The sequence below is a fragment of the Peromyscus leucopus genome, chromosome X (assembly GCF_004664715.2).
Source record: "Peromyscus leucopus breed LL Stock chromosome X, UCI_PerLeu_2.1, whole genome shotgun sequence".
In the NCBI taxonomy this organism is placed as follows: Eukaryota; Metazoa; Chordata; class Mammalia; order Rodentia; family Cricetidae; genus Peromyscus; species Peromyscus leucopus.
In genome coordinates this window covers 4993392-5017610 of record NC_051083.1, presented here as the reverse complement: position 1 = coordinate 5017610, position 24219 = coordinate 4993392, and the positions used below count along the sequence as shown (strand labels likewise).

Here is a 24219-nt window from a genome sequence, read left to right as displayed (position 1 = left end):
GTAAAAAAATCAAATAGCTACTTCCAGTTCCCTTGGGCATCTTTTCTATAGACTGCACCAGGAACAATCTAGTTGGCCCTACATTTCCTGTACCTGGAATTGGACACGTGATGTACAGAGCTCAAAAATAAAATGAGGATGAGGATGGAAGAGTGTGAGAGCACTTCACATTTGCAAAGTCCCATATTTGAGCTCCAGCACTGAAATAACAACCCCCCCATCCCAACCTGAGCCTACTGCTCACTTTCCCTCCCCAGAAATAAATAAAAAAAAGATGCTGGAAAGATGGCCCAGTGTTTAAGTGAGCTCTTACAGAGGACCCAAGTTCAGCAAATTTTATACATTAGTGTTTGACTGGGTCTATGGAGTTTGAAAGAAGATTATTGAGAGTAGTGTATTAAACTTTCTAAATGCAATTTAGAAATCAATATCAAAGCAATTTAACGTTTAGGATCTGACTCTAGAAAATAAATATGGACACAAATAGACAAAAAATATGTTGGGAGTGACTCTATGGCCTCAATGAGCACATGCACATGCACACACACCTTAAACAAGGTGGTCTAGAAAGGTACAGACTCAAGTCTAATTCATCTGTTCTGATGAGTATAAACTCTGATGACCTTTAGGTTTTACATAGCTTGGGTTGCCTAATAATGCTAGGCACACACTCAATGAATAGCCATATTATCAAGAGGGCTACAAATAGAGTAATTCACAGACAAGATCTCTTGTTCTATAGCAAATGTTGTTTTATTGTTCTCATGGGTCTCGATTTCATCTGTAATCTTGGGAAATCCATGTTACTAGCACTTGTGTAATATTTGGAGCAAGTTATTCTGCCTTCCATTGAATTGGTACTTTATGCTTCTTGTAAAAACAGTGTATGCATATTAAGTCATTTAAATCATTTTAAGATTTGAAAAGATATCAATGAATTTTAATAAAGTAACTTCTCACAGGTGTCACTGTGTACCCTAAATATGAAATATATTCCAGTTTCAGTTATTTTAGGCTTATGTAATATGGTCCCAGATGACCTTAGAATTACTTTACTTCATGCTTAGAAAAAAATGCCTACATACTTTAGGAATTGATTGAATATTTGCTCCTGTTTGCCAGTATTTCAGTTTATTCACTGAAAATAAACTCTACTCAGCTTATATACACTAAACGTTATAAATTATGTATCTAGAATTAACTATTAAAGGAATGAAATACGGTTTTAGAGATTTATTTGTCAAAAAGGTTATATATCCACACTGTACAACTTTCCAAAGCTATGAGAGAATGCACAGGTGTCTCGAGGTTTCATCTCCCTAGTCACATACTGCCCCCTTCCCTTTTGTAAGATAATAATGATAATCAGATTCTTATATTCCTTTCCAGAAACAGATTATGCATACAATGTACTCTGTACTTACCATTTCCCCCTTTTTATATACAAATGGTAGCACATTATACTTGCTGTGTTGCACCTTGCTTTTCCTATCTAATGATGTAACTTGGAGACTACCCCAAACCATTACAGAAATGATATCCACATTCTTTTTGTTCATTTTTGTCTTGAGTTTGCTGTATTAATATATATCAGTTTTAGGAAGAAGAATCCAGGCGATGCCATTTGGAAAGCTTCTAATCTTTTGTTTTCAAACACTGCATCAACAAATATCTGTTTTGATCATTTTGTACACATGTGAATATATGTATTCCTAGAAGTAGAAATGTATTTGTGATTTTTATTACTTTTAAATGCTTTTCTTTGAATGAGAAGAGTAGCTCCTGGACTTGCTGCTTGCCTGAGGTTCTTGTGGAGGAAGATGCCAGGGCCACATTCTAGACAGATCAGTTTTTCAAACAAATGAGACACCCCTTACCTTCTGTTAGTTCTTTCAGACTTTACTTTTCCCAAACCAGTAAAGAAGACTAACTATATCCCTTTATTTGCCCCAGCTTCCCCACCTCCAGCTCTCCCTCAAATCTGTCTGATTACTTTCTGTAAATATAAGGTCTGTCTGCCCGTTTCTCCTCAGGCCTCACATGGTCTTTGTCACAGCTGTCTCTGGTCATGCACCTTACCGTGTACCTCAGCCCTCAGAGGAGAGTCCTTAGCTATGCTGCCTCACTTCTGAAGCTGTGAAATCTCATGCACTAGGGTTTGATTGCCTTTTAGACTGACAGCCCTATGGTTGCAGTGGTTTCCAAAGAAATTACTCATCTGTTTCTATTTCAACCTGCATTAGAGTGAAAATAGATGAAAAGAAATGCCGACCCTATCCCAATGATTAGACTAGAATTCAGGTCATTCTTTTTCAACATTAAATCAACACATCTTTCCTTTTGGGTATATGAAAGACACTAGTGCTTTGTTCCATATTTTGTAGTGAGATTTGCCTTGCAGGTATGACCTCTTCCATGGGCCTTCTTTCCTGTATGGGTCCTCTGATGTACAATAAGGTTGGATTTCTGGGTAAAGGCTTTGCCACATTCTGCACACTTATAGGGCTTCTCTCCAGTGTGAGTTCTTTGATGTACTGTGAATGTGGATTTTTCCCTGAATGCTTTACCACATTCTGTGCATTCATAGGGCTTTTCTCCTGTGTGTGTTCTCTGATGGATTATGAGCTGTGACTTCTGGCTAAAAGCTTTCCAGCACACAAGGCATTCATAGGGTTTCTCTCCTGTGTGGATCCTCTGATGGATAATGAGTTTTGACTTTTCTCGGAATGCCTTTCCACACTCATTACACTTAAAGGGTTTTTCTTCTGTATGAGTTCTTTGATGTATAATGAGATAGGACTTCTGAGAAAATGCCTTTTCACATTCATTGCATTCATAGGGCTTCTCTCCAGTGTGGCCTCGCTGATGTAGCATGAGATAGGATTTCTGAGAGAAGGCTTTCTCACATTCATTACACTCAAATGGTTTCTCTCCTGAATGAGTTCTTTGATGCACACCTAGATTTGACTTTTGAGTGAAAGTTTTCCCACACACATCACATTCATAGGGCTTCTCACCAGTATGAGTTCTTTGGTGCACAATGAGGGTTGACTTCTCATTGAAAGACTTCCCACATTCAGTACATTTATGAGGTTTCTCTCCAGTGTGAGTTCTCTGATGTATAACGAGGGTTGACTTATCACTGAATGTTTTCTTACATTCATTACATTCATGAGGCTTCTTTCCTGTGTGAGTACTATGGTGTATAATTAGGTCAAGTTTCTGGATGAAAGATTCCCCACACTTGGTACACTCATAGGTTTTCTCTCCTGTGTGGGTTTTTTTATGGACAATGAGGTTTGACTTCTGAGTGAAGGCTTTCCCACATTCATTACATTCATAAGGTTTCTCTCCTGTATGTGTTCTATAATGTATGATGACAGTTGACTTTTCTCTGAAGGCTTTGCCACATTCTGGACATGCAAAGGGTCTTTCTCCTGTATGAGTTCTGAGGTGTATAATGAGCTGGGACTTTTGGCTAAAAGCTTTCCCACATTCAGTACATTCAAATGGTTTCTCTCCTGTATGAGTTCGCCAATGTACAATGAGGTGTGACTTTTTGCTGAAGGTTTTCTGACATGCAGTACATTCAAAAGGCTTCTCTCCATTCTTAATTCTCTGATGAAGGCTAAGACCTTTCTTTCGCCTGAAGGTTTTGTCATATTCTTTATATCCACAGGGTTTCACTATGAAATTAGGTTTTTCATATTCTGTATGGAAGAATAACTTTGCATACCCAGTATCATGTTTATTTTCTGTAGAGCTTCTACTAAGCAAGCTTAAATTGTCCACCATATTATTTCTAAATGATTCAAATTTGTGGGTTCTTTGCATTGGGACAACAAGGCTTGTGCTCAGATGAAATGTGTTTTCAAATTCAGCATAGTTCTGGTCACTCTTGGTAATTATTTTGTCTTCAGGGAATCCAAATTGCATCAACAGATACTTATCTTGGTTATCCTGATGTTGCCTCTCAAACTGTTCATTAATTTGGCAGACTTCTAAAAAAAAAGCACAGTAAATCATGTGTATACTTGTCATTATGGGGAGTAGGCCTTTTTTTTCAGAAATGCCATGACCTCAACTGTTACTGCCATACAGCTACTGACCACCTGAGATGCAGATCTAGCAGATCTGAGGTTGGGCTTGGCTTCCTCTAAGGGCATCTCATAAGAGCTTTCCCTGTGATTCAGATGAAACTATCACATCATTTTATCAGAGTCCCAAAGGAGAGAGGACCTTTTAGTAAATTCTCATGTGCTGTCTTTTTTATGATCAAGAAAAACTTCCCATAACATCTCTAACCCTTAATTTTCTTAGTTATATGAACTTTTTTTGGGTAGGGTTTTCCTATGTAGATCTGGGGGTACTGGAACTCACCATGTAGACTAGACTAACCCTGAACTCATAGAGATCCACTTGCCTCAGCCTCCAGAGTGCTGGAGTTAAAGGCATGTGCCAATACAGCTGGCATAATTATATGAACTTCTGGCTACACCTAACATATATTATTTCCACCTAGGGAAAATGCAGCATTGTACTTCCTAAACTCAATATTAATAATTCTGATCCATGTCACAGAAAATCTAGAATAATGAGCTCAACAAAACAAAACTATTCTCAATTGGAGCTTATAAGTATGATCTCCCTCAACACATACAGTTTTTCAACACCACTGACTCTGCTACTGACCACTCTACTTCACTTAAAATATGTGCATATTTTAACTCTATGACTTGTGATGTTTCCTTATATTACCCTCCTGTCTTCTATATTTTGCTATATTTAGAATCTAGATAACTTTTAAGAGGCAGTTTTATCATTTTACAAAAGCTTACTCTGACCTTTCTATATATTTTAAATTTTGATTAACATATAATATATTTAATAATCTCTACCACTCATTTAAACAGTTAAATTGCAACTCTGCCTTTAATTTCATAATTAATAATCTATAAAATATTTCACATTTTAACATTTCTGAATCCAAACATACCTTAAATATCAATGCTGGCAACATGCCATAACTTAATTAGTGGCAATATTTATTTCTTAGTGGCACATCTTAAAATCAATAGTATCCTAAATTCAACAAAATTTAGCAGACATTTTTTGCAATATACATAAATTATATCTTATAGTTTGCTTAAAATTTTTAGACTTATTTATTTTATGTGTATAAGTGTTTTGTGTACATGTATGTGTACAATGTGTGTGCCTTCTGCCCACAGAGGTCAGAAGCAGGAGTCAGATCTGGAACTGGAGTTACTGATGGTTTGAATCACCATGTGAGTGCCAGGAACTGAACCCAGATCCTGTGAAAGAACAACACACGTGCTCTTAAGCACTGAGCTACATCTCCAGCCTCTGTAATTTCTAAGATTGTATATGAAAACTTTCAAGCCCGGAGAAATGTTGAAACAAGTAGAGTACAGCTACTATTTAAGTTTCTTAGATTTTATAGTACTAGGATTTACTACAGTAGCAATGAATTTTAAAATAGGTCACATGGTTGTAGTTTCCCTCCCTGTGATTTCCTTTCTCTAGATAGAAAAGCACAAGTTCTTATCAAGTGATGGACACTGAATCATAGGAAGGGGTCTCACAAGTTGCATTTAGGAGTCAAACTCCATCTAGGATCTGCTAAATCTTAACTTCCTTAGGTGATCATAAGCAGTATGACCCTGTGGTTTAGGTCATGTGGAATATTTGGATCAGGAGTGAATTCTGACTAAGCTTTTCACTTGATCTAATCTATTTGTATAATTTTCCCACCTATAAAACAGTGCTCACCAAAATGGATATTTAGGGGAATTAAATACTTACAATAGAGCTCATATGGCACCAATGAAATACTTAAAATGTTTACTGAACCAAATTTCTACTGATATTATGAGTTATGTATAGCCACACTATATTATCATAAAAGAAATAACGAGTTCATATACATGCACAAATATGTATTTGATGTGTTCTCAAAAACTAAGTGAAAAGGGGCAAATTAAACTGCATAGGGGCAAGGTGTGATGGTACACATCTTTATCTCAGTATCTTGGGAGGCATATGCAGGAGATTTCTGTGAGTTCAAAGCCAGCTTGGTCTACACAGTGAATCCCAGGCCAGCCAGGGTTAAACAATTGGACCCTGTCTTAAAAACCACACCAAACCAAACCAAAAAGCCCCCTGTATACTGTAGAGTATAATTTTAAGGAATAGATAAATGTTTAAGTATATTCATATAGGGTCATTGTTGTATGAAAACAATGCGAAGATAAACTAAATTCCACTAAAGGTTACCTGTGAGGAACAGAAGAGAGTATGGTAGAAAGGGAAAGGACTGGACTGCTCTTTTTAAAATTTACATTTATTTATTTATGTTAGGGGGCACAGATGCTACAGCATATATGCAGTGGCCTGAGGACAACTTGCAGAAGTCAGTTCTTTCTTGCCCTCTTCCCTGTTGGTTTCAGGAATTGAATTGAGCTCATCAGACTTGGCACAAACATTTTATCCACTGAGCCATTTCCCCAGCCCTGAGCTACTCTTAATAATCTTGTTTGCTAGATTTCACTTCAGAACCACATAAACATTTTTGTAGTATTGTATATAACCATCAGAAAAACTGAATAATGGTAGATACTTTGTCATTTCTATTTTCTAGTAAGAAGTCTCAGTTCTCAGAGGTACCAACATCATTACCTCAATCAGCTCAATATACCACATGTACATAAACAGATGAAAAATTAATCAAAAGAATTAGGGCTAGTGAGATGATTCAGCAGGCAAAGATATTTATGACCTTAATTTAATTCTAGGGACCCACAGGATATAACAATTTACTCTTGTAAATTTTCTTCTGACCTTCACACAAATGCTATGACATGCATGTGTGACACACACACACACACACACACACACACACACACACACACGTACTAAAAATAAAAAATTCTAGAATTTGACTTAGAAGTATCAATTTGAAGACATGAGGATTTTTTCTTTAAAGAATTTTAAACATACTCTCTAACCTTTAGGAATGAAACTGTCTAAACATGATTTCATAAGATTCAAGTTGTGGCATCTTTTGTAATAGCCTCAAATAATATAAAACGTCTTGGGGTAACTCTAACCAAGCAAGTGAAACTAATAAAAACTTTAAGAAATTGAAGAAGATATCAGAAGATGGAAAGATCTCCGATGCTCATGGACCATTAGGATTAACATAGCAAAATGGCCATCCTACCAAAAGCAATCTACAGATTCAATACAATCCCCATCAAAATGTCAACACAATTGTTCACAGATTTTAAAAGAACAACCTTCTGCTTCATACAGAAACACAAAAATACCCAGGAAAGGGCCTGGTATGATGGTCACATCTTTACAGGCAATCTCTGTGTTTGAGGCCAGATTGGTTTACAAAGAGAGTTCTAGGGCAACCAGGGCTATTACACAGAGAACCCCTTTTCCTGCAGCTTGGAAAAAAAGTAGCATGCATTTTTATAGAGACCTCCCAGAAGCTTTTTTTTTTTTTTTTTTTTTAAAGAAAAGCTCTGTGACACTTTTCTGTCTGGTTTCTAGATTCTGGTTTGGGGGTATCCTACTGGGGATTAAGGGGAACTAATGAGACCCCAAAATCCTTTGTCTAAAGTACAGGGAGATGTCCCATGGCCCTCTGGTTATTCTGGATAACTGGACTAGAGCCACCAGTGTGGTGATATATTGTATACTCTAATAAAATTTGCCTGAAGATCACAGAACGGAACAAGCCACTAGATTAAACACAGAGGCTAGGCAGTGGTGGCACACATCTTTAATTTTAGCACTTGGGAGGCAGAGATCCATCTAGATCTTTGTGAGTTCAAAGCGACCCTGGACTACATGAGATTGACTCAGTCTAGGAGTGAAAACAGAGTCAGGCAGTCGTGACACATACCTTTTGGTATTTGGTATTGGTATTCCTCAGTATTGGGAAGCACACATGCCTTTAATCCCAGGAAGTGATGACTAGGTAGAGAAAGGTATATAAAGGATGAGGAGACAGGAACTAAAGCCTTTTTGACTGAGGAAGCTCATTCGGCTAGAGGCCTATTGGCTGAGCTCTTTCAGGCCGAGGAGTTGATGAGGTAAGAGGTGGTGGCTGTGGCTTGTTCTGCTTCTCTGATCTTTCAGCTTCACCCCAATATCTGGCACATGTTTATTTATTTATTTATTTTTTTTATTATAAGGCCATTTTAAGACTCAAACAAAATACAACAGTTGCTTTCTGACCTGCCTTGGATCTCTGATTTCATGTCCTGATGACACTGGGGACTGAGTCAAACTTGTGGTGGTCCAGCACCTTGGCGCCGTCAGCTGGGTTCCAAAGTCAAAGCTGTACAACAAAGCCTTACAGGACATTGAGGGCCAAACTTAGAGTTTGGAACGGCCCAATGTGGGGACATCAGGCAGTCCAGAGGTTGTGTAAGAAGGCAACTAAAACAGCCTCTTATCATTTAAATTCTCTTTGTTCAGACTGGTAAAACTTCTGTGTGACAGCAATTGCTACTGTCTGCTTTGTTGTTTATGTCTTATCTTATGAGTCTGATCTGTCTTTGTGTATTACCACTTGGGATGGGTGATGTGGAGCTTCAAGGCTAACTTGAAGGGTTTCCACTAACCAAAGGTGGATAGTTTGACTCATAAGAATACCAAGGCAATTGCTTATGACAAAAATGTTTTGCCTGTGAGTCATACCTGCAATCTCAGCACTGTTGAGGCTGAGGCAGGAGATTATAAGTTTGAAGCTAGCCTGGACAAAACATTGAGCACCTGCCCCCCCAAAAGGACTTAAGAATGCTTATATCTTTAAAGCTATAAATGCTACACAAAAAAGGATATAAATTGACACAGCTACACAATTCTTAGGTACTTACCCAAAGAACTCTAAATCAACATATCACAGATATCACAGAGATCTGCCGGATATTCCTTTATACTGTATAAATATATGTCACTGTGATTGGTTTATTAAAAAAGCTGACTGGCCTATAGCTAGGTAGGATAAGGTTAGGTGGGAGAATCAGACTAAGAGAATGCTGGGAAGAAGAAGAGGAAGGGAGGAGTATTGGGAGTCACATGGAGATGCAGAAGAAGTAGGAGATAAACTTGCCATATTGAGAAAAGATACTGAGCCATGTGGCAGAACATAGATAAGAAATATGGGTTAATTTAAGTTATAAGAGCTAGTTAGTGATAAACTGAGCTATCGACCAAGCATTTATAATTGATAATAGTCTCTGTGAAACCTCCGTAAACCCCCTCCCCACTCCATCCCCTACAGACAAAGAGAAGCTTAAACCAGGATTCCTAAGTGTAGATAAGAACTTAGCCACCTTTTTCCCAGGTAGTTTTATCAGCTACAGAAACTTAAGAAAACACAGAGTTAGGATATACGACCATCTGGTAGAGACTAAGTCCCTAACTTCCCGAACCCCGGAGACAGCTCATAAAACTCCTAAACACGGTTGCTGAACAAATGAGAAATAAAGATAACATGAAAAACTACTGATATGAACCAAAAAGAGGGAGGCGGGCTGTGGGAGATGAATTATGTGGTCTGTGCCTTTAAGAACTAGCCTCACAAAGAAAGGGGCATGCTCCTTCCAACCTCCCTGCTGTGCGTGAGAGATTTGGAATGAGCCCCCTGCCGAGGCTTGTAAACTTCATTTGAATAAACCTTGCTTTTGCATTCTGTACCTAAGGTCTCCAGTGGCTTCTTTGGGGATGCCATTTGGGCATAACAGTCTCTGTGTGGTTATTTGGGAACTGACTATTGGGACAGAAAAATTCTACCTACAGAGATCCTTGTACATCAATGTCTAGTGTAGCACTACTCACAATAGTTAAATTAAGCTTTAATTTAAATTAATAGTTAAATTAAGGAAAAACTATCTTGTCCAACAGAGAATTGGGTAAAGAAAATAATGCTACATATGCACAATAGATTTTTTTTTCAGTTATAAACAATGGAATCATGTCATTTGCAGGAAAAGTGGATGCAACTAGAGATAATCATATTAAGTGAATTAAGCCAGTCTCTAAAATATAAGCATCTTCTTTCATTTGTGGCTCCTAGATTTTTGTGTATATACATAAAACCATATATGTGTACATACACACACACAATGTGAAAATAGATACGAAACTGTCTAGGGGAACAAGTAACATAATGGGAGATGAATGCATAAGAAAAGGGAAAGTGGACTGGTTTGAAAATGAGTTGGCTAGCTTTATGTCAACTTGACACAAGCAATAGTTATCTGAGAGGTGATAACCTTGATTGAGAAAATGGCTCCATTAGATCATGCTGCTGGCAAGCCTGTACAACATTTTTAATAAAGTGATTTTAATTTTAATTAGTTACTAATGTTAGGAGTCTCAGCTCATTGTGGTGGTATTTTCCCCTGGAGAGGTGATCCAGGGTTCTGTAAGAAATCAGACTGTGCAAGCTATGGGGACTGAGCCAGTATGCAGTATACCTCTATGGCCTCTGCTTCAGTTCTTGCCTCCAGATTCCTGCCCTGTTTGAGTTCATGCCCTGACTTCCTCAACTGATGAACAGTGATGTGTAAGTATAAGCCAAATAAACCTTTCTTTCCCCAATTTGCTTTTGTCATGAAGTTTCATCACAGCAACAGTAACTCTAAGATAGAAGGGAAATATGCTTAACATACAATATATACTTGCATGAAAATTTTAATTAAAAAATTGGTCACCTTCAGATGTTGCTAAAACCATTTTTAAAATTATTGGTTTTTTTTTTTTTGGCTAGGCAATGGTGGTACATGCTTTTAATCCCAGCACTCAGGAGGCAGAGGCAGGCAAATGTCTGAGTTTGAGGCCAGCCTGGTCTACAGAGAGAGTTCCAGGATGGCCAGGGCTACACAGAGAAAAATATTATTGGGAAAAATATTATTATTGTTTTTAAAAATTATTTATTTTTGTGTTTATGTGTCCATATGTGGGTATGTGCACATGAGTGTGGGTGCACACAGAAACAAAAAGAGGGTTTTGGATCCACTGAAGCTGGAGTTATAGGTGTTTGTAAGTCTACTGACATGAGTGTTAGTAACCAAACTCAAGTCTTCTGGAAGAGTAGCAAGTAGTACTAACTGCTGAGCCATCTTTTCAGCCCAACTAAAAATTATTTTGAATAATGATAAACAAAACCTCAATCACTTTTCATCTCTTTTCTATAGAATATGTAACTCCTAGTAACCAAATAATAATTGAGAGACAATTTCTCCCAATCTTTTTTTTAACGATTATAAAAGTAAACATTTATTGAGACAATGTACAATAAATTGCACTTTCTTAACAAGCATCACATTTACATTAATAGAGTGTACTATACATAATACATGGCATTATGGAAACAACTAATTGGTCAGTGTTTATAGAGGAAGAGATTGATGGCTAATGTTGGTTTTATAGTCAATTAGCACTCCCAGACTAATCAACTCCTTTATTCTAACCTGTTTTCACTGTAGATGCTGGGGAAAACCATGTCTCACGAAGACAGACAGCATAAGGTTTGTACTACCTCCTCAGTAAGGCAAAGGTAGGAGTTGGAAAGAAAGGAATGGGGCTGACAGAAACCTTTTCCCTAATTTGAACTAAGAATCCATGCATTATGCAAAATGCCAAGAATAGTGAAACCAATGTAGAAGGCTATTGGGACATCTTGGATTCTGGGATCATCTCCAGCTTTATTCTTGTGCTTTCATGATATTAGTCTTTTGATGCATTTATAGTCTCATAAATCAGTTTCTTTGATCTTTTTCTATATGTAATATAGTTATTCAGAGTTGTAGTTTAGTGGAAAGTCATATGCCAATAAAAATAATGTTCATTTTCTTTTCAGTGATTCATTTTTCTCAAACTTTTCAAATACAGTTAATGATAAACCAGAGGTGAGGGCAGAATGAGGGGGACATATTGATGGAGACTGTTTTATAGCAGGTGGTGTGTTTTACTGGAGGTAAGCTCACACTGTAGGGTTTTGTTTGTTTAAGAGGAAATTGAGAATGATATGCAGATAGCTGACTCGTCACTTGAACAAGCATCTACTTTTCTTATAATTCAAGATCAGCGTCACCTGTTGAGGTATAGTCCAAATGGGGGTCCTCATTTTTACAGATTTGAAAGTTAAGGAAATAGATAACATAAAGTGCCTTGCATGTATTACATATAAGCCACCATAGGGAAGAAAGAATGCTCAGTGTGACCCTCAGCACAAAGACCAACAGAATTTTATGCTTGGTCATTGGAAACAGGCCACAGAGCTGCTGTCTGGGCTTCCAGTTTTGATCATTGTGTCTTGAAATCTAATGTGCATTTGGTTGCAATGTATCTAGGTAAACAAAAGAAAAAGGGATAACCTATAAAATTTCACCACACACACACACACACACACACACACACACACACACACACACTGTGCACACATGCAAATGCATCTCCAACTATTTAAACCATACAACAGAATTGTTCATTATCTCATTTACTAGATATTAAAGCAAGAGAAGAGAATCATCTATTGTAGAATATTATAAAGAATAAGTTATGTAATACAATCATTTTTTAGTGTCATTCTTAGAAGAGAAAACTAAGTCTTTTTAAAATTTCCTTTCTGTCCACTTACAGGAGTCCTAAAATACAGACAACCACCTTAGTGTTGGATGCACAGGGTCGGTGAATTCATTAGCAGAGTCGATTTCCTTGAGGCACAGCAAGGCTCAATCCTGACATTAGCTGCACATTTGATCTTTTGTGTGTTGTTTGAAATAGGGCCTGGCTATGTAATCCTGGCTAGCTTGGCACTCACTGTGTAGCCCCATGCTTGCCTTGACCTCACAGGTACGCCTGTGCCTCAGCCTCCTGAGTGCAGGGATTGTGGGTATGTATCACCACAACCAACACTGAGACCTAACCTAAGAGACTACAAATGTAAAGGAATCATTTTTTATCTGCTGTGCCCTCTGACCTGTATATTGTTTCAGTTTTCTTACTTTAACTAAGAAATGAAACCACTAGTTACTAACTGGAAAATAGCTGAAACAGAGTAGGAGCTGGAGAAAAATAAATATATAATGTAAGAAACGGTGAACATTTTTAAAGCAAATGAAACAAAAACTAAACTCTCATCATCAGTACAAAGGGTCTTTTTAACTCTATCAGGGTACATTCTAGAACGCCAAAGGAAAAGAAATGACTAATTTAACAGATGGTGAGGGGACAGCAGATACTGCATGAAAATCCAGGGTGCAGGCTTATTGGCATTCCCATTACTGTTTCTGATAGGAACTCCTATACTGAAGTACAGGGAACCAAGAATTTCTTTACATCAAATTATATGTACTAAAAATAACCACTGTGACTTGGCTCAGGATGTGTACCAAACATAGGCACTCCAAAATCCAGCATGGTGTCTTTTGAGAATATACTAAATGAGACTAAGTTATAAAAGCCAATGAATGAGTTGAAACTTCATTTATTCTATAGGACTCAATGAAAAGAGAAATGATCACTTCCCAGATACTACAAATATTAGCATTTTAGAGGAGTGTTTACTATCATGTAAATCTTAGGAAAGGATGAAAGAAAGTACCATGTTTGAATGGTACTTGGATAAACCATACTTGGATGGTTTATCTTTTTTCTATAAGGAATTCAAGAGAGTAATTTTAGCTATTGTGGTGCCTACCTATAATCTCAGCACTTGGAAGGCTGAAGTAGGAAGGTTCTAAGTTCAAGGCTAGCCTAGACTACATAAGTAGAACTTGTTTCAAGAAAAAAAGTTGCAATTCTCAAATATATATATAAAGTAGTAAGTGAAACTGATGAGTAGTTGCTTTATGTTGGCATTCTGGAGTTCTCAAGCAATAGTGAGGAATGTATGGTTTGAGGCATTGCTATAGTGAAATAGTGAACAAGAAATCACATATTATCTCTTGAAAAGATGGTATAATGCAGGGAAGTTTAAACATAATACCAAAATACCAATATACACGCCCAAGTATCATATGATACCAGCGAACAAAAGAGATTATGTATTGCCATTATGTCTTTTATAAGAGCTAGATGAAAACTCAAAAGATATATTTAACTCTTAAAATATATGGTCCTGGTGATTTTGTTTAGAGAAAAAGGGGCCATGAATCTGAACAGATACTTGATCAAGAGCCATTTTGTTTCCCTCATTTACCACTTATGAAAATTATTCAACTTCGGTATTCTGTGGAATGTATTTATTTTCAGAAGTTAGAAAAAGCTGGAAATGGTATTAGAAGTTCACAGAAGTGCACCTTAATTTAGCTGGCCATTTGAAAAAGTGACTTGTCCAGGGCTTTCTGGAGTCCAAGTGCCCAGGACCAATAAAGTTAATTGGCTACACTAAATGACTGACAGAAATGATGTAATATTCTAGCCATTATATTTAATAGAAAAAATAGCTTATCAGAGATTCAGGGAATGTTAAATCAACAGAGACATCTGGAGTTCTGGGTTATTGTCTTTTGGTAAAAAGAAGTGAATCTTCTGATGAAAGACACCAGAAAAAACAGAAACTTCTATATGGGAGGTATTGTTTGATAAGTGTAACATATCAAACAACCATATTAGTTTTATGGCCTGTAGATAATAGAGACATTTAGAGATTAAAGAAATTTCACATACTAGAACTCAAAAATGATTTTAGAGGAAAGGCTCTATCATGAGCAACTTGAAGTTGGGGGTGGGAGGGCTCTGCTGAGGCTTACCTCTAGAGTGTGTTATTACAGTTACAACATATGGCACAGAGGAGAGCCCTCTGGACTAAATAGTCTGAGATACTTTGGAAACAGTATGCTTAACAATGAAGCCTAAGATGAATATGAAGAAATGTTACTATACATGACTGACAGTAGTTTGGATGCTGTAAAGGGACCAGAGACTTCTATAGTAGCTTAGAAATGGAAAATTTAGTTTTGTTGTTACCAAAGAATTTCTTGTAAGGGCTATTTATACAGGCATGTCAAATATAATTGAAAAAATATTTGCACCAATTTTTTTTAAACAGTAACCTTACCTTTCCATGAGTTAAGTAGTTCTATAAAGGTTTAGTCAATCAAAAATGTGAAAAATGCCCTTGTTTTTCTTTATTCCCAGGTGTGTAGGGCACTGTTTTGGGTTAGGGAGAAGTTAGGAAAGTTTCCTAACACTAAGGTGCTAGGAAGCTCTCTTCAACTTCCTTGGCAATATCACAGCCTTTAGTAAAGTACAGAACATCAGTGTTTGCCTTAACTAGTGTGTCAGCATCCACTAAATCATCCTGTTCCACTCAAAACTACAGTGCTGAACACGGACCTTTTTAGACTTCTCCAGTGAGGGTCCCCAAGTCGGCCACTGAAAATATCCATCTTTGAGGCTATATTTGCCACAAGTCACCTCTGTGTTCATACAAAGGCACATCAGGAGAATGAGCCCCATGTGGAGTCCTTCAAAGGATCTGCTAGAATGCCTGACCAAATGACTTTATTGCACATTTACTGAAAGTCTCTATTTACTTGGAATGCAGTAGCCCAGCTACTCCACAGCTCTTGGCACTCCATTTCCAAATGTAACCAACTCAAAATAATTTGGGGGGAACTTTCAAGCCAACTCCTGGTCTGTTTTCTTGGGACAGGAGTAGCACTACTCTGGAAGTCACTTTCAGTTGTGAAACCTGTCAGTGGTCATGTGCGGCCCCACAGTGTGCTTTATCTAAATAATCCTGGAAAGTTAAAGAGGGTTAATTTTCCTTTAAAAACAGAATTCCATGACAAAGGTCTTACCATTTTAACCTTGGAAAAGCATGTCTCCATTTTTATGTGAGATAAAAAAATGATTATGAATAAATAATTCTAAACAAAAGCATTTAGTTCTCAGGTTACTTATTTCCAACTAAATTTCAGGCCTATAAAACAGTGTGTAACACTATGATGGATCTGAATGTGGCTTTCCATGAAGAAGCTGGGAAACAGATATGCAACATAAATCAGGTCAGTTTAAATATCATCCCTTTGAAAATGGCATACACGAAAGGCAGAGCTACTAAAGGTTCTAACTTGCTTTCTGGTCTCCTTTCCTTTCCTTCAAGGGGACAGCAGGGAGGATTCTTGGTTTCTGTTGTTTTGATCACTGTGCTCTTGTGACTGGCTGTAGCAGCGGAGCTATGTGCTCTCCTTGGGTGGCTGGGGAGCCGGTGGTGGCTGTAGTGGCTGAGTGCCTGTGGCTGTTTTGATAGAGTTCAGGGTTTTACTAAACCAAGAGTTTTTTGCAGCTTGTATTTCATTCATAAGTGCGCCTCTCTGATGCTCAAGTTCCTGAATCTTGCACTTGGCCTCCACCAGCTGCAGTTTGGTCTGTGCCAGCTCCAGCTCCATCTCCCTCAGCTGCTTCCTCAGTGAATCCTTCTCGTCATCGGCTTCAATTCCCTGGTCCTCTCTACTTATGGCTGCTGGCTTTAAAGCTCCTTCCTTGCTGAAAATGTCACTGCAGTGTTTGCACGCCATCATCTTACCCTTTACTGCTTCCAGCTCCTCCTTGCTGGCTCCTTGCTGTTTTTCCAGCCTGGTACTTAACTGAGAACATATTTGTTTATACTCAGCAATGATAGCTGTAGTCTTCTTTATCTCATATTCTGCCTTTTCTAGCTGTTTCCTGAAGACTTCTTTTAGCTGGGCAGTCTCCTCCTCTTGCTTCCTCTTCTCTTCCTCAGTCTCCACCAACCTCTGCTTGGTCAAGAGGAGCTCCTTGTTCAGCACGTCAGCCTTGTCCTCTGCCTGATCCAAGTCATTCCGAAGAGCAATTTTGCTTGTCACTAGTTCATGGGCAAGGTCATCATTCTCTTGTTCCAGCCTCATGCTGGCTTCCTGTAATCTTCGGTTCTCCCTCTTGTATCTATCCATTGGGTCTTCCTGTTGCAGCTGATTCTCCCGCATTGCCTGATATTCTTTTTCATGTTTCTTCAGCTTTTTGGTTGGTACTTTAATATTGCAAGCCTGCTCCATCAATCTTCTTGCATTCTCCTCTGCCCGGTATTGTTTTGGAAGCTGAACTCTGAAGAACTTCAAAGCACCTTCGAAATCAGCCTGCAGGAGGTCTTCCTTTGAGGTCTTTAGGAGAGCCAAGGCTACATGAAAGATTATGTTCAAACCCTCGCACAGCAGTAGGTCAATGATGTGGAACACCATGCAGAGAGGAAACTTGGCAGTAAAAAGAGTGAGGAACCACTGGGACGCGTACATATGAGCTTCTAGGTTCATATCACAAAAATGGTTGTACAGGTCCGGCAGCTGTTCCTGCATTAGTTTCTCAAGTTGATAGAATTTGCAATGAAGATCTTCAAAATTGTTTTTGTACAAGTCTCGCAATTTATAGTCATGCATGATTTTCACCAAAACACAGAATGCTTGCTCCTCTGGCATATGCAAGAGCAATACAGCAGCAAGAAAAGACTGTCCTTGACAGTACCCAATGTCTTCATCATGCACAGAGTAGGCCTTGCAGATCTTGTAGAGGGATTCCTGTCCGTCTCCTCCAGTGTCTTTAAAGTAATCATGTGCAGGAAATGTACGATGAATATCTCGAGTAATAACACTCTCCTGTGCAGAGTCCTTTGTGATAAGAATTCGGTATCTATCCAGCATTACCTGGTTGTCATGGCATCCCACTAAAAGCTGCCATACTTCTGCTCTTAATGCCTCAGGAACACCACTCTTTACCAAAGTGAATAGCCCTTTTGGTCGGCCACCAAGATTATTGTGCCATCTTCCTAACAATTCTCCCCAAGAATAGAGGATCTTCTCAGGACAGTCTTTTGACACATCACCTGTTCCACTTGAGAGTTCGTTATCACTCTCCTCTTCTGCTTCATCCTCCTGGGGTGACATTGGCCCCCCTCCACTAGTAGGAGTGACTGGCTCTTCCTTGTCAGACTCTCTCTGCAGACTCACCACTTCATATATTGAAAAATATGGAACGCTTCACGAATTTGTGTGTCATCCTTGCACAGGGGCCATGCTAATCTTCTCTGTATCGTTCCAATTTTAGTATATGTGCTGCGGAAGCAAGCATTCCCACTCTTTTTTTTTTTTTTTAAGACAAGGTCTCATTATGTAGACTAGGCTGGCCTAGAACTCACAAGAGATCTTCCTGTCTGTGCCTCCTGAGTGCTGGGATTAAAGGCATGTGCCACCATGCCAGACATTCACAATTTGTTTTCATAGAAGTATTCTAGCTAGATAATGAATGAATAACAGAATTAAAATCTCAGCCGGGTGGTGGTGGCGCACGCCTTTAATCCCAGCACTCGGGAGGCAGAGGCAGGTGGATCTCTGTGAGTTCGAGGCCAGCCTGGGCTACCAAGTGAGTTCCAGGAAAGGCGCAAAGCTACACAGAGAAACCCTGTCTAGAAAAACCAAAAAAAAAAAAAAAAAAAAAAAAAAAAAAAAGAATTAAAATCTCAGCATTGGATCATGGGAGTCCTACGAATGGACTTATCCTCAAAGAAGAGTAATTCTCCCTCTTCCAGCCAATAGTTCATTGGTAAGGGGTGAGGTTTGGAAATAATTTCCCCTCTATTTATGCTGCAATTTCGGCTGGCTTGATCTTGTGATGGTAACCACTACTGTTTTGTGTTTTCCCACATCCATGAACATATGGACAGCAATAACTGGGCATATTTGTAAGAAAAAAAAGACATGAAATTGTGAGGAAGATCTGTTGAGGGGACTATGGGAGGAATAGGAGGTGGGAAATGGTGGAGTAAGTGTGATCATATTTCATTGTATGCATGTATGAAATTTTCAAGAATAAACAATTAAAAACTCCATTTTGCAGCTCTTAGTGAATTAACTTGCCTAATCAAGCAATTACCAGCAAATAATAGCATAAAACAGAGACAACTGTGCATGACAAACCTCTTGATGGAAATACTTAGGAAGGAAAAAGAGAGGAAAGCTCATCCCGAATCTGATCTACCTTATAAGAAAAACAGGACAGAGGGCTGTATTAAGATACTACCTGGAAAGCTCCAAACTGAAATCTCCCCATCTTCTGGCTCTGGTTCTTCTACCTCCAGCTTGATAATGAGGTCTGGTTTAGTAACCTGCTGTTCTGAAGATGATAAATGATAGATACCTCCTTGGTCTTCGGAGCCTGAAACAGAAGTTGCAGTATGTGATCAGCACAGGGGATCTATCACTTGACACAAACAATTTAACCAGTATTTTGTGTTTCCTTTAATGAAAGAAAAATATGAAATCAATCAAGCCAAGGCCCTCCCCACACTGGATACAATAACCATTAAAAATTATTTGAGGAAGCCATCTTACCCACAGAAACAAGGTTGCTGTAGGTCTCAAGCATCACATCTCTGTACAGGGTCCTCTGTGGAAGGTTCAGGTATTGCCATTCCTCCTGGGTGAAATCCACAGCTACATCCTCAAATGTCACTAGTTCCTGTAACAGAAAGCTTCTTTTATTCTAAAATGCTGACCACTGAGTGATAAGGATATATGAGGAAACTTCTAATTGTGCTCCCAATTCATCAAGATGTCTTCTTCACAACATACTAATAGCCTACTTTGAAGGAGAATCACAAATCATGACAGAAAACAATTGCATTAAGTGATAAAATATTTAAAATGATATGATATTATCATAAGGATAGGTATCTAGGAGAAAAACAGAATCTAAGTATGTATAGGGGCTACAGAGATGGCTCAGTGTTTAAGAGTGCTTGCTGCTCTTCCAGAAGACTGAAGTTTGGCTCTTAGCACATACATTAAGTGGCTCACAACAGCCTATAACTCTAGCTGTGCCTTCTTGTGGCCTCCATGGGTACCTTCATATACATGGCACACACAGACATACTCATGTCTTATATTTTAAGTATAACAGTGAAAATGCAAGCCATATTCAGGTAAGTGAAAATTTAAGCCACAATGAGACATCACTATGTGTCTGCCAGAAAAGTTAAAATTACGCCAACTAATATACTATAATACGTGTGTGTTGGTTAGGTTTTGCCAACTAGACACAAACTAGAGTCACCTAGGGAAAGGAACCTCAATTGAATAATTACATCCATCAGATTTGACCTACAGGCATATCTGTGGTCCATTTTCTTAATTTTTAATTGATGCGGGAGGGCCCAGTCCACTGTGGCAGCAACATCCTTAGGCAGGTGGGCCTGGGTGTATGAGAAAAGTAGCTGAGCAAGGCAGGAAGAGCAAGCTTCATATGAGGAGAATTCTTCCATAGTCTCTGCTTCAGTTCCTCCCTCTACTTTCCTGAAAATTATCCCAACAAGTGATTCCAAAATAACTGCAGCATAAAAAATACACCTCAAAATGCATCACTGACTTAAATGTAGTATCTAAACCTATAGTATTTGTAGGGGAAAAGTATGGAATAAAGTTCCTTAAATCCTGATGAAGCAAGTAACACAAAAATTTCTGATACTCACTCTTAAAGATAATGAAAAGACAAGTCACAGAATAGAAGTAAATATTACAGATCAGATATCTGATAACATAAAAAGTACTATTAGACTATTTGAGAGTATAAAACTCAAATAAGAACTAACTGAAAATATAAAAACAACTATTAAAACAAAAAGGGGGGGGGGCTGGAGAGATGGCTCAGAGGTTAAGAGCACTGACTGCTCTTCCAGAGGTTCTGAGTTCAATTCCGAGCAACCACATGGTGGCTCACAACCATCTGTAATGAATTCTGGTGCCCTCTTCTGGCCTGTAGACATACTTGCAGGCAGAACATTGTATACATAATAAATAAATAAATAAATCTTTTTAAAAAAGGGGGGAATATATCACCAAACAAGACATATAAATGGCAAATAAATACATAAAAAATGTCATCAGGGAACTGCAAATTAAAACACAATGAATGAGATACCACCACACATCTGTGAGAACAGGAGACCTCACAATAAAGTAGTGTAGACATGGAACAGCTGGATCTCTGTTGTCACAGACATGAAGGTAGAAAGAGCACAGGCCTTTGGAAACAGTTTTCCAAGTGTTTGTGAAGTTAGGAATATACTATTGAACTATATGTTCCTAGGTGTATTTATCCCAGGGAAATGAAAGTCACACAGCCTCCAAAAGCTTACAAATGAACATTTTTTTTTATTCACCCCAACATGAAATAACCTAAGCACTTTTTGTCAGCAAATGAACAAACTTGAATCCACATAATGTCAAACTATTCAATAATAAAAATGAAGGAATTAATGACATAGATGATAATACCTATAGTAAATGTACTGTGCTAAATGAAAGAAGCCAAGCTCAAGCAGCGATCTGTTGTATGGTTCCACTTATGTAACTAATGGGAAAGTTAAAAACTGCAGAGACAGAAAATATACCAAGAGTTAGAGGACCAGGTGCAACAGGGGTTGACTACAAAGGGAGTAACAGAACTCTTGCTTCCACTGTGGTAGTGGTTTACAGCTATGGGTTAATATAACTATACACTAAAAGGATCCATTTTCCTGTAGGTAAATTATATCTTAGCTTCTTACAATTAAAAATAAGAAGCTTTCAAGTAGTCTAGAATAAATACATTTGTATAAATCCAAATCTTTCCACATAGGGGCTTGGGATGCAGCTCTTTAGCAGAGCACCTGTCTAGTATGTACAAAGGTTGAATCTTCAGCATTTGGAAAAAACCCAACTACCAAAAATCCTTCAAATCTCTCCATAAACTTCCTAGTAAACTTTACTGCTCAACACAGCACATAGGACGACTCATAACCAATACTTTCAGTATAATGTATAATACAAATTAGAGAGTACTACAGAATGCTCTAATCACCTACAAACTGAAAACTAACTAACAAACAAACAAAAAACAAACATCTACCCCAGTTGTCTTTCAAACTCTTGCCATGAAGTGTTCAGAAATACAAGAGGGGTCTGAAAAGCCAGAGCAGAAGGGGTAAAATGATCATGTTTAGAAAGATGCCCAGTGCCTTGCCATCTATGTGCATGAAAGTACAGAAAGACTAATCTGCTATATCAAAGAACTGCTAGCTGTAGGAAAAATATGCAGAACCAAAGGTGACAATGAAAAGCATTACTTCTGAAGGTAAAATATGTAAACAAAGGAATGAAGAAGCATTTGAAGATTTGGTAGTGGCAGAAAAAAAACAAGGGGGAAATTAAGGTCATGCATGCTATGACCTTATTATTCAAATAAAAAATGTACCCCACAATACTTTGAACTTTTGTTCCTTAGCTGGTGGCACTGTTTTAGGAGGTTGTGGAGCTTTTAGGAAATGGTATTTGTGGAAGGTTATTAGAAGGTAGGGCTCTGAAGGTTAATATCTGCTTCCAGTTCTGGTGCTGGCCTGTGTTCTCCATCCCCTGCTCTGGCTGCCTCTAGCACACACCCATATCACAAATAAACTTCACTGTGGACTTTGACACTCTGAAACTATGACCCAGAACAAAGCCTTATATATTAAGCTGCTTTTGCCAGGTATTTTGTCACAGCAACAAGAAAAATAATGAATGCAATGTGAGAGGAAGACTGGGATAAAACAAAACAAAGTTAGTATATACAAAATCCCTCTCAGTAGTACCCAAAGCAAAAGTCATTCACTGAAGCTACTGCATTGGACTACTCTGCCAGATTTTGAACTAAACATCATGGAGACTACTTGAATCCTAGGATCTCCTTACAAATCAACAAAAACAGTGGATATCCACTCAAAACTTTCTTAAGAACAATGGAAAATAAGACAACATTTTGTGACCAGGCTAGGGATATAGCTCAGTAGTAGAAACCCAAGTTCAATCACCAGCACTGAACCTCTCTAAAAACATTCCAGGTTGACAAATAATTCACCCCACAATGATAACATCAAAACAAAAAAGTAGGTAATTCTAAGATCGCATTCTCACAGAAACAAATAAACAAAAAACAAACAAGAGGACAGTTAAAGGCTCAGCAGGTAAAGGCCCTTACAACTAAGACTAACAATATGAGTTCCATCCCAGGACCCACTCATATGGTGGAAGAAGAGGGCTGACTCCCATAAGTTGTCCTCTTACCTCCATGCCTGGGTAAGGGGTGGTTCGTTCTCTCTCTCTCTCTCTCTCTCTCTCTCTCTCTCTCTCTCTCTCTCTCTCTCTCTCTCTTTCAATAAATACATAAATAAATGAATGCATTAAATTTTTAAAAATAAGAAGAGACCAAACCAAATATAACCCTGGCAAAAGTGACAGGTTTGCAGCAACCACACAAAGATGGAACAAAGAAAAAAGCAACACAAAGGTTGTGGGAAAGCTTTACAGCATAGTTTGCTTACCTTTGTCCTTGTTCTACCCCTATTGATGACTACTAGTAGTAGTAGCCTGTGCTTACCAAGTCCCAGGTGTTAGAGGAAGCAGAGAAGACATTATTAATAAATGTGTCCATTCCTAACCTATTTAGGGGTGCCAGGTGGTTGTCTCTGTTTTGCCTAACTTTGATTCAGAGTAGAAAAGTAGTGGGCAATACTCTAAAAGACTACAGGGTAGGGTAGGGAGATGGTTAAGTGGGTAAGGTGCTTGAATTTCTAGAACCCAAGTGAAAAAGTAGTGTGTGTCAGCAGGTAAGATTCCTGAGGCTAGGCCGCTCTACCACCCCTGCCATGCATTGGACCCTGTAACCTACAAATCCCACTTACCCCCACCAACCATCCCCTGTGGCATCAGCAACCCTTGGAGGCACAGATACACCTGCACTGATTTGAGGAAGAATCAACACCTGTACCTATAGTTACCCCAATTCAGATGGGTAGACAACAGTGTAAGAATACATTCAACAACATAAAGAACCTGGCACGACTAGAACCTGGTGGTTCTACAACAGCAAGACCTGAACATCCCAATGCAGATGAAGCAGAAGAAAACAACCTTAAAAATAACTTTATGAAGATGATAAAGGTCCTTAGAGAGGAAATGAAAAATTCCCTTAGAGAAATGGAGGAAAAGACAAAAATTGGAAGAAATCAATAAATCCCTTAAAGAAAGGCAAGAACTCAAGAAAAAAATAATCAAACAGGTAAAGGAAACAGTTTAAGACTTGAAAATTGAAATAGAGGCAATAAAGAAAACACAAACTGAGGGATATCTGGAAAATGAA

The 24219-nt window shown here is 38.3% G+C and overlaps 2 protein-coding genes and 1 non-coding gene across 11 annotated transcripts in view; all 3 read right to left on the bottom strand.

The window, feature by feature from the left end:
• Positions 1 to 734: 734 nt before the first annotated feature.
• Positions 735 to 24219, bottom strand: part of Znf182 (zinc finger protein 182) — an 87691-nt gene continuing 64206 nt past the window's right edge. For 8 of the 9 annotated variants that reach the window (XM_028863006.2, XM_028863004.2, XM_028863003.2 and 5 more), the window contains 3 exons: positions 19398 to 19524; positions 19087 to 19221; positions 735 to 4001 (listed from right to left, as the gene is read on the bottom strand). In XM_028863006.2, coding sequence (XP_028718839.1) covers positions 2359 to 4001; positions 19087 to 19221; positions 19398 to 19524 — 1905 coding nt within the window. In that variant the 3' untranslated portion in view covers positions 735 to 2358. The remainder of the gene's footprint in view (positions 4002 to 19086; positions 19222 to 19397; positions 19525 to 24219) is intronic. The other variant, XM_037199080.1, reaches the window with a different exon arrangement.
• LOC114688422 (rab GTPase-activating protein 1-like) lies at positions 11789 to 18065 on the bottom strand. The gene has a single exon (XM_037199083.1). It carries the CDS (start codon positions 17952 to 17954, stop codon positions 16233 to 16235), a length of 1722 nt encoding a protein of 573 aa, XP_037054978.1. The 5' UTR covers positions 17955 to 18065; the 3' UTR covers positions 11789 to 16232.
• Positions 18032 to 18134, bottom strand: LOC114688425. Its single transcript, XR_003733781.1, has one exon. It is a non-coding gene; the product is annotated as a U6 spliceosomal RNA (small nuclear RNA).

What these genes read in the sequence shown, in the direction of transcription:
- LOC114688422 (XM_037199083.1), bottom strand. Translation starts at nt 17,954, where the DNA reads ATGTCACCCCAGGAGGATGAAGCAGAAGAGGAGAGTGATAACGAACTC.